The 13,768-nt window shown below is 39.6% G+C and overlaps 1 protein-coding gene across 1 annotated transcript in view; it reads right to left on the reverse strand.

The window, feature by feature from the left end:
• Nucleotides 1-13,768, reverse strand: part of ANTXR1 (anthrax toxin receptor 1) — a 241,927-nt gene that overhangs the window by 155,122 nt on the left and 73,037 nt on the right. Inside the window, exon 9 of the mRNA XM_023515283.1 lies at nt 8,481-8,541. Within this exon, the coding sequence (XP_023371051.1) occupies nt 8,481-8,541 (61 nt within the window). The remainder of the gene's footprint in view (nt 1-8,480; nt 8,542-13,768) is intronic.

Genomic DNA, 13,768 nt, shown 5'->3' on the forward strand with positions numbered 1-13,768 from the left:
CTGTTTCCAGTTAGAATGCCAGACATACAGAAATCTGCTGTTTGATATTTTTGCTGATTCCAAATGTTTTCTCCCTCATTGCTATGCCTACTTCTCTTGTTTCCTCAAAGATCAGCAGAGGGAGAGGAGATGGAAATGCAGGCCACACGCCAAACTCTCTTCTCTAACACCATGTTCTAACATTACCAGTTCAGTTGCTAAATCCTCTATAAAAGAGGCTACACACGTGTCTGCTTGGCCCAACCTCAGGGAGTTTAGGAAGAAAGACGGCAGGAATCTATGATGTGGCAACAGTGGAAACCAAACCATTTAACCCCCTAGGCCTGGGAGAAGGTGGAGGAAATGACTGACACTCTGGGTGCACAGCAGAGCAGAGGTGAGGGCCTATCCTGCCTGGTGCAGAGTCTGTGTTAGTGCCCATATTCAGTCTGACAAGCCCAAACATCTGACCCAGCAGTCTGACTGGCACATAGACATTACATAACAAACCCTGTCCAATGAATCTGCCAGCAAGTGAAAACCAGAACACACCAGAACCAAAGCTATCTGCAAAGCCCTGACCTCATCTTTCAAAATATGTACATCTAAACATTTTTAGGCAACTTGCATGTTGGTTACAGTTTCTACAAGAAGTGTCTAGAGACTGTAGGGCTTTAGGGAGGAAATATAAGCCTGAAAATGGTTTTTGATTTAGTCTTTAAGGTGCATAGCCTTTAAGGTATCTTCAAGGTTCATTACAATTCTTTTGCCACTTTTATTCCCAATTAGGATGAAAGCTTCCTGATGATAAAGGCCAGCATTTCTGTTTCTTCTGAATGCTTGGCTTTGTCTAACCCAGGACTAATTTGGCCTCAGTATCAGCTCATTGAATGAATGATCAACAACATACTTTGGCATAGAAAGGAAATAAAGGAGGAGGACAAAGTGGTCATTTATTCAGGTGCTAGTCAGGTTTCATCTTGGTGTATTTTCTGAGACTTAATAAGGTCCATGAAAGAAAAGATGCTCAATATCATTGGTCATGAGGGAACATGCAAATCACAGGGATATTATTTCATACCCGCTAGACTGGCTATTATCAAGGAGATGGACAATACCAGCTTCTGGTGAAGAAAGTATAACTCACACACATTTCTGGTGGGAATGGAGAATGGTACAGCCTCTTTGAAGAATACTTTAGCAGTTCCTCAAAAAGTTAAACACAGCCACCTGGCCCCAAAATTCCACTCCTAGACATATATATACCTAAGAGAAATAAAAACACACATCCACACAAAAGCTTGTGCATAAATGTTCACAGTAGCATTATTCTTAATAGCCCAGTACAATGAACATTATTCAGCCATAAAAAGAACTCAACTTCTGATCCATGCTACAACAGGCAGGAACCTTAGAAACATTCTGCCGAATGAAAGGAGCCAGACACAAAAGACGACATACTGCATGATTGCACTTATAGGAAATGTCCAGATTCGCAAATCTAGGGAGACAGAAAGTAGATTAGCAGCCTCCAGGGCTGAAGGGAGGGAAAATGCCAAGTAACTGCCGAATGGGCAGAGGTTTCTTCTTGGGACGGTGAAAACATTCTGGAATTAGACAGTGGTTGTGGTGGTACAATTTTGTAATGTATCAAAAGCCACTGAACTGTACTTTCTAACAGGATGAGTTTTATAGTACATGAATTACAGCTCAATTTAAAAAAAGAAAAAAGTAAAGTCAGTGAGTGGTCTGATAATCTTGGTCCTTTTTATTCTCTCTTTTATTTCTTTGCTTTTCTCTTTTCTATTCCTTTTTCATTTTTGGAAATGTGGAACACATAGTTTGGAGATTACCTCGATAAAGTTCGCCTGTTATCTTTGTATCTGAAAATGAGAACAGCTGTGGATCTGTATTTTCTCTACTTGCTTTGGTCACCCAAGACTTTTGTGCCAAATTATTGCTGGCTCATCTTGTGAGTCAGTCTGAATTTGCTCCCTAATAGATGCTTAATGTGGCACATACCATCTACAATACAGAGACTGATGTATAACAAATGCTTTCTAAATTATTACAGAAGTTTTTTCTTTCTTTCTTTTTTTTTTTTTTTTTGCAGTTTTTGGCTGGGGCTCGGTTTGAACCCGCCACCTCTGGCATATGGGGCCGGCATCCTACTCTTTTGAGCCACAGACACCACCCAGAAGTTTTTTCTTTTATAGCTAATCATTTATAACTGCTTTAGTGACGTATAATTGATGTAAATGCAAATAGCTCCAGAAGTATAATAGACTTAGAATAACTTACACATAAAGTGTACAAGCTGATAGGTTTTGACATATGTACACAATCATGAGACAATACCACAGTCAAGACAGTGAACACATCCACCCCCCCCAAAATTCCCTTGTGCAGCTTTGTAATCTCTCCTCCTGCCCCTCCCCACTTCCACTCCTACACAACCACTAACTTCTGTAACTGTATATTAGTTTGCATTTTCTAGAATTTTATGTAAATGGAATCATACAGTAAGTAATTTTTTTGCCTGGCTTCTTTTACTCAGGATAATTATTTTAGGGCTCATCCACACTTATTTTGAGATTTATGCCTAGTTTATTGCTTCTTATTGCTGAGTACTATTCTGCAGTATAGCTAATCCAAACTTTGTTTATCCATTCACATGTCAATGAACTGTTTACAGTTTTTGGCTATTAAAGATAGAGCTGATATGAACATTTGTGCACTTGAGTCTTTGGACTAGATTTTCCTTTTTCTTGGTTACATAACCAAGTCATAAGGTAGCTACGTATTTAATTTTTAAGGAAACCTTTGTCAAAGAGTTATGCTGTTTTACATTCCCATCAACAGTATACAAAGGGTCCTTCCCCCACATAGAAATTATCTTTAAATACAAGGAAAGACCAATCAGAGAATGAAATAATCCATTCAGAAGTGCCTAATGGCCAGGCATCAGTGCTCTGAAAAACAATGAAAAGTGAGAGAAATGAAATCACCATTTGGTATTGCATGTGTCAGTTTTAAGCATCTGATTTCCAAATGGTGACTGTAAAGCCCCAACCCACCTTCCTTTTGTGCTACCTCACCCAGTTTTATCAGAAACAATGGGAAACACAATAGGAGTAATAGACTGCTTCTTACAGAAGTAATTACAACTTACTTCTGGTTCTGAGTACAAGAACTTTGAATGTAGAGTAGTTGGCAAGTGGCACAGTTGCTTCCAATTAGTTCCTCCCTGGAGTACTTGCTTACACAGCATGCTGTGAACTACGCAAATTCGAAGCCAACTGACTGTGCCTGGGGAAGACTCTGCTTGGGCGCGGGGTGCATTTCCTAGAGAGGAGCTAAATTAGGCAGGCCAGATGAACCATGGATCAATTTTCCTAATTACACAGGCTAATCTGCAAACATTTTAAATTAAAATATGCAGAAGTCTAAAAAAGTCTGCATTCGAAGGAAAACAGTTGATATTACCTACATGGAGGTAATATCAAAGTTGCCATAAAGGCTCTCCACACAGCAGGTGACTTCTGACGTGTTTTAGAACAGTGACATCAGCACAAAGCTAAATGGAAACCACATGCTGGGTTTAGGAGTAACAAAAAGAATGGTAAGGAGTATGGTGAACTGGACAGAGTGCATGTTTCTTTTAAAGGAAGTCATTTGGGCCCTAATAATTATTAGCTGGTGATAAATACAGGTCTAGTTCTGTCCGATTTTTCAAGAAAATGTGAAAATCTGAATTTTTAGGTGAAATCAGATTTTCAAATGTTAGCAATAAATTTAAAAACAGGTGTGCAGATTAGATATGCCCTGTAGGCTGCAGTTTATAACCTCTGAGAGTGGAGGAGCTCTGGGAAGCCTCCCTGTCCACAAAGAATTTCACCCACAATGACATTCACTGGAATTCTTTTTGATCACAGCAGATTAGATGTTCTCTTCACTTCCTCTCCCTCTTAAGACTTCCTGTTAAAATGAAAATAGCTCCAGGAGTACTCCAGAAAATCAGTCATTAATACCTTGCCTGCCTTAACTGCAATTGAAGTATGAATTTAGAAACCTAAAGTAAAGAAGACCCAAAGGAGGTTTCCTCCAGATAGCATCTGATTACAGATGGCCCTTTCACCACTGCTCACATGCTTCTATGGGTAGAGAGTTCAGACCATCACTCCATTGTTGGAAAGCTTTAGTTATAAAAGTAGCACATGTTAAGCCAAAATTTGCCTCACTGAATTCCTCCCTAACCTCTCCACGGTGGTCCCTTGAAGCTATACATACTAAACCTTCCAGTTCCTTTCTGCATGGGAATCTTCCAAATAACTGCAGATGTTCTTGTGAGTATCTCAATTCTCTGTCTCAATCTCTGTGGTTTCTTTAGTCTTTTCTCATTCCACAAGAATCTCATTAGTGCTCTCACTGCACTTTGAGAAAACTTCTGCTATAATGCTTAACGCATGGCTTTGTCATTTACTTGAACATAGGACTATCTCCCAGAGCAGGCAGTGAGTGAGTTTCATGGGGGGTGGGCTTTTTTGTACTCAAATCTTTTCACCTTGGTTGGTACATAGAAGGAACTAAGAATGGTTGAAAAGAAAGAAGGCAGGAAAAAAGGGAGAAAGAAATAGGGAAAGAAGGAAAAGAAGAAAAGAAAACACAGAAAAAATCTGTGAATGAATTATTAGTAAGGTTCCTAGATCCATCAGCTCTTCCCCTAAGGACATGTCTTTCTGAAAATGTGGGTGGGGAACCGTGGTCTGATATGTAGTAGTAGGATTATTAGCTCTCTTCACTTGGACGCTGGATGGCTACTGATGCACCCTGAGATTTTTTTTGTCATGGTTGTTGGGAGGCATTCTTGTTGGTTGCCAAGACAGCTATGACTAGACTCCTTTCTGAACACCCCCTTCCCACACTGCATGCTATTCCTAAGTCAGGTGTCCCTAGATCTGATTGTACACGAAACTGGCTATTTGAACTCAAGTTCAATACTTTTTATGTTAGCCACATTAAATTTCACCTTGTTATGTGCAGCCCAGCATACAAAGGGCTGTGCTGGGTTTTGGTTCTCCTGCCTACCCAGTGCCTTATCTTGCTGCCTCACTAAGAGCTGTTTGTCGTCAGAACCGTGGCTGGTGTTGAGTTGGCGATAAGAGCCAGCTGAGATCACTGTCTTAGGGGAACGCAGTCATGCATAGAGTGTCTTGGGCAGGGCAGACTTGGGTGGAGTTCCACAGCAGGGGCTAGTCTGGGGGCCAAGGAAAGGAAGGGATTCACAGAGAATGAGGGGAGGGGGCTGAGAGGAAAGGTTTTTGATAAAAGCAAGTTCTACCTTCCTCGCCTATTTGTCTAGGGCTTGATCCCACCATTATACTTTAGAGATGTGAACCATCTGTTATTTACTTGATTTTTGTCTCCTTCAATCACTGAGTTAATTGAGCATTTTGTAGATACTCTGAACTCTCTAATGTCCTCCCCAAGCTTCTTTTAGTGAAGAAACACACAAGCATGCTTTTCGCATCTAGACATGATGTTATTAGCATCACAATTCTAAATTGCCTTTTAATCCTTATTAAAGTGATGCTGATGATAATAATAACATCTTGTTTTTGCGTAATAGTTTATGCTCTTCAAAGCACTTTCATCTAAATCCCTGGAAAATCCCCGGATCCTTGAAGTAGCCCAGTGAAAATCACAGAGGGGCTATGCCTTGCTCTATTGGACACGCATTTGTAGTGCAGACAATGAAATAGGTTTTCATGCTTCAGGAAAGCCATGCTCACCCCAGAGAATCATCAACAATAGACGTTGCAGGAAATGCATGTGAGAACTTTTGATGTAACTTTGTGAGTTTATTTTTTGAAGGATGTAAGGCTGTCTTCTGCAAGTTTCATTTTCTTCTTAGTAATGTTATTCTGTGATCAGTGTATTTTAACCTTTATGATTCTAGCTCAAGAGATAAAGGAACCTGCCTTTTTCAAAACCTAGGGCCAGCTTCCATCATTGCATTTTGTGTTAATTTTTTCTTTATAAGAAATAAAGGAAATAGAATTGGACAGTTTACTCTGGTACGGAAAACTATTATTTAAGTAAAATATGAAATATTGCACATAAGGCAGAGTTGAAGAATATCTGAAAAGATCCCTTAGCTTGGATTTATCAGATTTATCTATTTCTACCAAAGAAATAGCCCTTATCAATTTAATTACTTTAATTAGTCTAAACTTATTGATACATTTTTACCTTCTTTTCTTGTATTTTCCTTAGCTTTAAAAAAAATCTTTTACTTAATTCTTTCTTTTTATTTTTCATTTACTAAGAAACATATAAATATCTATGATAGGACCAGATCTTATGAACTCTGGTATTTCTGTGCTATGTTCGTTTAGTTTACGTATGTGGTGTTTAAATTGTCTCGAACGTCTTAATGGTATGTAAAGGAGACTTTAGTTTACTTTTTCAGTCTACAATTATTTAGGAAGATATTTTTCTATTGCCCATGTGGTTAAGATTTTTATTTTGGTTGTGTTCTATCTTTTGCTTTTAATATCTAATTTTGACTTATTTTAATTCAACAGTTCAAAGGTATGATTTTTAACTTCATGTGGTTAGATGAGAGGAGTTAAGAAGGGTCAAAGAGGCAAACATCTGCGACTTTGTTCTTTGATGCAATACATGTGGTATCAAGACATTCAGTCAACATTTGCTGATCACCTCTTAAGTGCCAGATGCCCTACTAGGCAGTGGGAAGTGGAGAGAAATAAAGTTCCTTCTCTGTGTGCTAGAAATCTAGAGGAGGAGAACTGATGGTGCTAGTGAAGTAACAGAAATTGTGTTGTCTTTAGACTTTCTGATTCATTACAAGGTTGCAACACACACAAAAGGATTACTGACCTGAAAGTCTCGGTTTTCTTCATGAATGGGATAGATAATTGCACAATTAAGGAACTCCCTTGTTTTCTATTTTAACATTAGGTAGCTATTAAAAATGTATTATACTTAAGAATGCTACACAAGATTTAACGAATCTAAATACCCCACTTATTTACTCGACCTGAAGTGCAGAAAGCCCAGAGGTGCTTTGAGGCGTATGAAGCCTAACTGACACTTCTCGCTGCCTGGGCCCCTATCAGGTCTTGGCACTGTGGTCATGTGGTTGTATGTTTCTGTCAATTTTGCAAATGTATGATTTCTGAATTCTTTTTCTCAAAGAGATTTTTCTGGATTTACCCGTCATTTGTGTTGCTAGGGAGCAATTTATTTGAAGGTTAGTAGGTAATCTCTTTTGATTGTCTTTCTTTGGGAAATTAATACATATCTCCGAATAGTGACCAACTGTTGCTAATGACTGCATATATTTACATACATACATACATAATACTTTGCTCTTGGCACAGATTATTCAGTGCATCTAACTCTCTGAAAGTCTTCCAGCTGTTCTAAAATACAGCCAAGAAACTGGGACGAAATCCTCAAGGGATTCTCTTATGTATGCCAATAAAATAAGCCATAAACATTGAAATGTATAGTGTCTGAAAAGGCCTGAAAGTTCTTCCTTCAATGCTTACTATTTTATCGGGGTTGTATAACACATTTTCTGTTGGTAAATTAATAACTTGCACTTGGTATATTGGGAGGCAAAAAGGTGACACCAACATTGAACTCTCAACAGTGAAAGATGTAAGTTCCTGGACTCATGCAGAGTCTATTCTTTTCGGATCTCCAGCACCTCACATAGTGCCTGGCATGTACTTAACAATAGGTGCTTAACTACCTTTTAAATGAGTGAAAGAAGAGTGATGGGGAACTTGTCAGGAATTATATGAGAAGAGCCAGCATGTTTGACGTTTTAGGCAGTGAGTGATAATACAAAATAAGAGCAAGACCCCAATTTTGATCAGTTAGAGAAAATACTGTGACTCAAGGAAGGCTGATTCTTTGTATACAGCAGAGATTTCCTATACTAAAGACAAAATTATAAGGGGTCTCTACCGGGAGCTGGCCACACCATTGTGTGAGGACTGGTGGATTATACAATTAGGATCAATATATAAGTTGTGCAGAAAGGCCAGACCACCTAATTTTATTTCAATATATGAACATTTTAGGGGTGGCTTTTAAACACTATGATTGTCTCCTATCGGCACAGCTGTCACGAGGATGAATCCATTTCTACCCAGAGGCAGGGTATTTATTGATGGTGACTCAGTATTCAGTATTGATGTGGGAATCCAGCATGTGTACACTTCCCTTGTATGTTCCATGAAAGGAGAGAATTTGGACAGATTTTTTTCAAACTTCCAAACATCAGACATGTGCTTCTTTCTTTTCTGTTTTTACAGAAACAAATTTAGTTAGCCTTTTCTACTCCTCCTTTTACCCTCTCCCTTCCTGCTCCACTCCCTTGCCCTTCCACCAAGGAAACAAACATGATTTGAACTCAAAATATAATTAATTTGTATAAAAGTGATTAGCATTTAATTTTAGTTTACCTCCTGCACATATGGTAGATGGTTCAGCTGCTAGAATTTCAATGCAGGACTTCTTCAAAATCTAGGAGGAGAGGAGATGAAAAAGTCAATGCACAACTTATTTTGTTCAAAGAGAGAACTACGGTTTTGCTTTTGCTATTGAGATAGACATAGGAAGGTAGGAAGGTGCAGGACATTGGATTGCAGTGGGGGTAGGTGTAAGGGAGAGAGTAACAACTTTACTACTACCATCAATGCCAAACATTTAATGAATGAGCCAGAATGTGCTAGATGCTGTTGGGGGACTAAAAGCCATAGAATTATTCATTCATTTGTTCCATTGGTAGATATTTATTGAGCCTAAGATATACTAGGCTTAGTTTCATGGAGGTTTAATACAGAGTTGTGCAAATGGAACTTGAATTTGAAATGATAAATGATAATGGTTGGTCATATGGCAAACCATTATCAAGGGCAAAGGGGCAGATGGTAGATCTCTGGAGTTCACGGGCAAATCACTGGGGGCAGTACACCTGGAAGGGATTCTTGGAAGAGGTGGGAGCTAAGAGGGAGGGTTCAAGTGAAGGAGAGTGAGTTAGGGGAGGGTGGGGGTCCAGGTAGGGTAAGACATGAGCAAAGTGAGAAAGTAGAAATGCACATAGACTTCTTTAACTGGAACAAAGGGAGCTTGAAAACTAAAAAATAACAGTGATAATAGAGTAACTTGGAGACAGAATGGAGAGAGTCAACTCTTCACAGGAGCTGCACAGTAGGATTACTCCCTTTCTAATAGAAAAGTCTGGAAGGATATTGTGAAAAGAGTTTAGAAGACTGTGTGTTGTGCCTCACTCCTTACTAAATGGCATTGTACTCCTGTCCACCAGAGTCTTATAGGTTTAATGGAGTCAGAGAACCCCATGACTGTGTAGGAAGTTGATAATTAAGGCTTCTGGCCAGAGCAGGGCAACTGATTAGTAGTGTTTAAGCTTTGCTCTGCCATTTATGAATCCTACCTCTTGTTGCATATTGATTCTAGAATGTGAGCCAGGTATTTTAAACAAGTATAGGACACTGAGTTAATTTCCAACCAAATATAGTGTCTTTACTTGGGGCTTACTTAATCTGGAATTTGAGAAGATTCAGAGGGCTAATGGCAACCATTTCTCTAGTCACGAAAGGGGCATTTGTTAAAGCAACTAATGATGTAATTATAAAATATAAAACCTGTAAGAGAACAAATCATCTTTTAGCATTGGGAAACAGCCATTTATTTGCATTGATATATTTATTTATATCTGCTTCTTTGTTCCAGCTTAAGTAACACATACACCACAAGACGCAATCAAATAAAAGATGCAATAATTTAAAACAGGAGGGACAGATTAAGGGAAAAGAAGGAGACGATGATGCAAGGAGCAAGAAGATCATAGAAAAAAAATGCTGTGAGGAGCTTATTTCCTTGCAAAAAGTGGATTTATTTCCAAGGTTTCTAGTAGCAAATGGAAAGGACAGACAATATTTATGAACTTTTCAATCTGTGAAATGAAAACAAACCAGTTTCTCAGAAGAGATAATATTTACCCATTCCAGAGAGAAATCTGGGCATCCTTATAGAGAAGCATTGTGAAAGGAAATGAAAAAACATGCTTAAGAAGACCTTTCTCTGAGATACAGATGCCAAAACATTATAATTTATTTATTGAAATGGGTTGTCTTACAACCATGAATTTTAGCTAACTCTATACACCTGCAAGTCATAAAAAGTAGCATTTCTTCCTTTGACAATTCTAAAATTCAGATTTTTCCAGCTACTTTCTCTTTACTCTATACAATTTCATGGCATTTTTGTACTTTATTCTTTTGTTTTCAGCTTCCTCCTGATCCCACAGTTGGAAGTAAATTGTCCCCTCAGCCTTTGCTTTATTTCCTCCACTTACCCAGACACCTCCCCCCACCAGGCATGGGAGCAGCTGTGTCTTCCTTACTAGTCCCTGAGCCTATCTTGAGCGTGGCAGGAAGGGAATATTCCAAACTCCTACATCCTTGCCCATCTGTCAGTCAGTGGTCCTCACACACCTTGTTCTGGCCGCCTGGTGTCAACACTGAGCATGTGGTTTCCTTTCACTGTCAGTCTGACTTGGGATCAGGGACACCAAGGATACATCTTGGGCACTCGTGTTTCCCTGCTGGCTTCTCCCCCCTCTCTTTTCCTATGCTCCATCTAGTCTCTTTGGTCTCCTAATCATATAGCAATGAGCTGGGACTGGGGCTTACTAGGATCCTGGTGCATGGGGACTCATCTCAGACTGCCTGCCTGGACTCTGATGGTTGTCTATCTTCCCTCCAAGCCCCCGACCCCGACCAACTTGCTGCCATTATGTTCCTCCTGTCTAATGGGACACTTCAGGGGTTGCTGTGATTGTCCACAGGCACAAGTCTGCAAACAGGCCACGTGTGACGAAACAGGACTAACCCAGAAGGAGAACCGAATTAAACGGTGGCCTTAGAGCAACACAGTTATTTTTTGATGTCTTAAATACAATTCCTCAGGAATTTAACATCTCATAAATAATTTTATCATCCACAGCTAAAGATTTCAGAACAGTCCAGGAATAAAAAAAGAGCTAGTAGACTTAATACTGTTCCCATTCCCCAAACACATACATAAAATTTTCATCCACGTAAGTTCCTGAGTTTGAACCAACCTTTTAGAATCAATTCTGATACCTAACCAGAGATCGGTGAAGGAAACATCAGTGGATCTTTGACCACAAAGATACACTAACAAAGTATGTCATAATAAACACATGCTATATTATTCTCTCAAAGTGTCTGTAATTAGCTGATAAATCTAAGGCATATATGAAGGGCCAAAACATGTCAGCCAAGTGCTATGATTCAATCCAGTAAAAACACAGCTTTCCCAATCTTAACTTAAAACATCTGTAAGAAATGCATTACAGCCAATAGAGTAGAATTTATCAGTGAGGGGGATGGGCAGGATTTGTCTGAGACTGTGGCTCTATTAGTTTGAAATGTCTGGTTTCAAAAGGTAGGAAGTCACTATGGTACTGGGTGAATTTCCCTTAGTTATTAGCAGCCGAGACTGTACAGTAATAAGTTTGTCTGAACTGCAGCAGACAGCAGATCAACTTAGGGACTGGGGGCTGTGTGGGTGGCAGGGGAGGTGGAGGCTTCCTCCCCCACACAGGCAGCGGCAGCCTTGGAGAAGGTACAGATAGCATTGGGAATAGCTGAAGGGCGCCAGGTGCAGTGGCAGGGACTCAAACAGGGTTGGGGTGATGTCAGAGGTGACAGGCTTTGAGGGGAGGGTATAATTGGTCTGTAGAAGAGAAAGGCCTAAGACCATGGCATGACTCAAATATAATCTCATGTGAAGAGTCAGGTCTTGGCTCTGGTCCTGTACCTAACCAGACCTATGCTCCTCAACAAATGTTTTAAATTTTCTGAATCCCAATTTTGGGAAGTATATTAACATCCTGAGCAATACCTTGGAATATGGAATCGAATTGCTTGGGTCAACTCACTCTTGAGCAGTGTGTCCTTGGGCAAGTTCCATAAACTTTCTGCACTTCTGTTTTCTCTGTTTTCCCACCCTTCCTAAACTACTAGCATAAAATTATGTGGGGAAAATGAAATGAGGTCATACAGGCAGAGCCCACAGCACAGCGCCACAAACCTGATAAGCACTCAACTAATGGTAGCTGTTATCATCAAGAACTTGGCCTCTGAAGTCAGATAAAATAGATTTTGAGTTGGATTTATGGGCAAATCCAAGCCTCATTCCTTGCTGGCCATGTGGACGTGGGCAAGTTATCAAACTTCTGGATCTCAGCTTCCTCTTCTGTAAAATGAGGTAAGAAATACCCTAATGTCAAAGGGCTATATGATAGTTGAATGAAATAAAAGAATGTAAATGAAGGTGAAGATTCTAAGTCTGTAAAATCAACTTGACTACAGTGATAAAATTCATATTGGACTGGAGAGTAAGGGAGAGAGCTAGGTCAAGGAAAACTGACAAGGTTTTTGTCTCACAGACAGAACTGTGTGTGAACAGATGTGACTGCTCTATAGCTAGTGAACACTCCTTGGGCCACCAGCCAGCATATGTACTTCGTGAAAACAAGGGACCAAGAAACGACCTCAGCAGTCAAGCACTCAGGAACATCTCACGCACATTCAACAGCAGCCCTGTGACATCACACCTGTCACAGCAAGGGCTACTGCTGCGGCTCTTGGGCACCGGCTGTAGTTCTTACGTGCTTCCTTCCACTCCATCACCTCCCCCACCCTGGCCTCGGGTTTCATCATAGTTGCTGAAAGAAACTGAACCAAGTTAGTACTATTTTCTTGCCAACTTTTGGACTGATTTCAAAGAGAAAACAGATGAGAAAGCATGTTTGAAATCCATAAGGAACTAAATAAATGCAATGTGTTGTTACTGGTAGGATTACTTTTGTACACCTTACTAGCTTACTGGGGAAGCAAGAGCAGTGCAGATAGACGTAAAAGAACTCTGCCTAGTGACAAGAACTATTTAATACACAGTAGAACCTCTGTAAGGTGACCACTCAAGGGACTGTAACAAACTGGTCTACATAAGGAGGTAGTCAACATAAGGGACTAGGCCTACTGTACTGATACATACATGTGGCTCATGTCCAGTTTATGAAAATTAGGGCAACTTAAGGAGGAGGTCAGTGGAGGGAGGTGGTTAACTATACAGGTTCTACTGTATTTAAAGTGAAATCCAAAAATAAATAAATAAATAAAGTGAAAACCACTGTGGACCAATCCTAGGTGTATATGTATTTATTTATTTGGATTCTAAAATTCTAATATCCTTTGTCATAAAGTTCTCAATTTGTGCAGAGATTTCTCAAGGTCCCTTTAAGAATTGTTAACATTTGTACAGGGTCATGAGGAGCCCCTTCCTTACCTTAGGCAAACCTAATTTTTTTTTCTTAAAAGAAAAATAAACAATTAGTATTTATTTGGCCATTTCCTACTAGCGGACTGTGTGTGTGTGTGTGTGTTAATAATGAACAAGTCTCCTTTATACATTCATGGTATAGGGGCTTTTTGCTTCTACGTGTCTTTCACAAAGCCTTCCAGAGCATGTTCCTTGGTGTCTTATTTATTGTGAAGGGCACATTCTGGTTTTAACGTGAAGTAGGTTAGCTCAAGAGTGGCTAAACCTGCAATTATACCTGTCCAATTCTCTAATGCTAAAACCTAGCAGTTTTCCTTAACTTCTCTCTGTCATGCTCCCAAACCAATACAATCTA

The sequence above is a fragment of the Otolemur garnettii genome, unplaced genomic scaffold (genome assembly GCF_000181295.1).
Source record: "Otolemur garnettii isolate 467f Iridium unplaced genomic scaffold, OtoGar3 scaffold00068, whole genome shotgun sequence".
Taxonomy (NCBI): domain Eukaryota; kingdom Metazoa; phylum Chordata; class Mammalia; order Primates; family Galagidae; genus Otolemur; species Otolemur garnettii.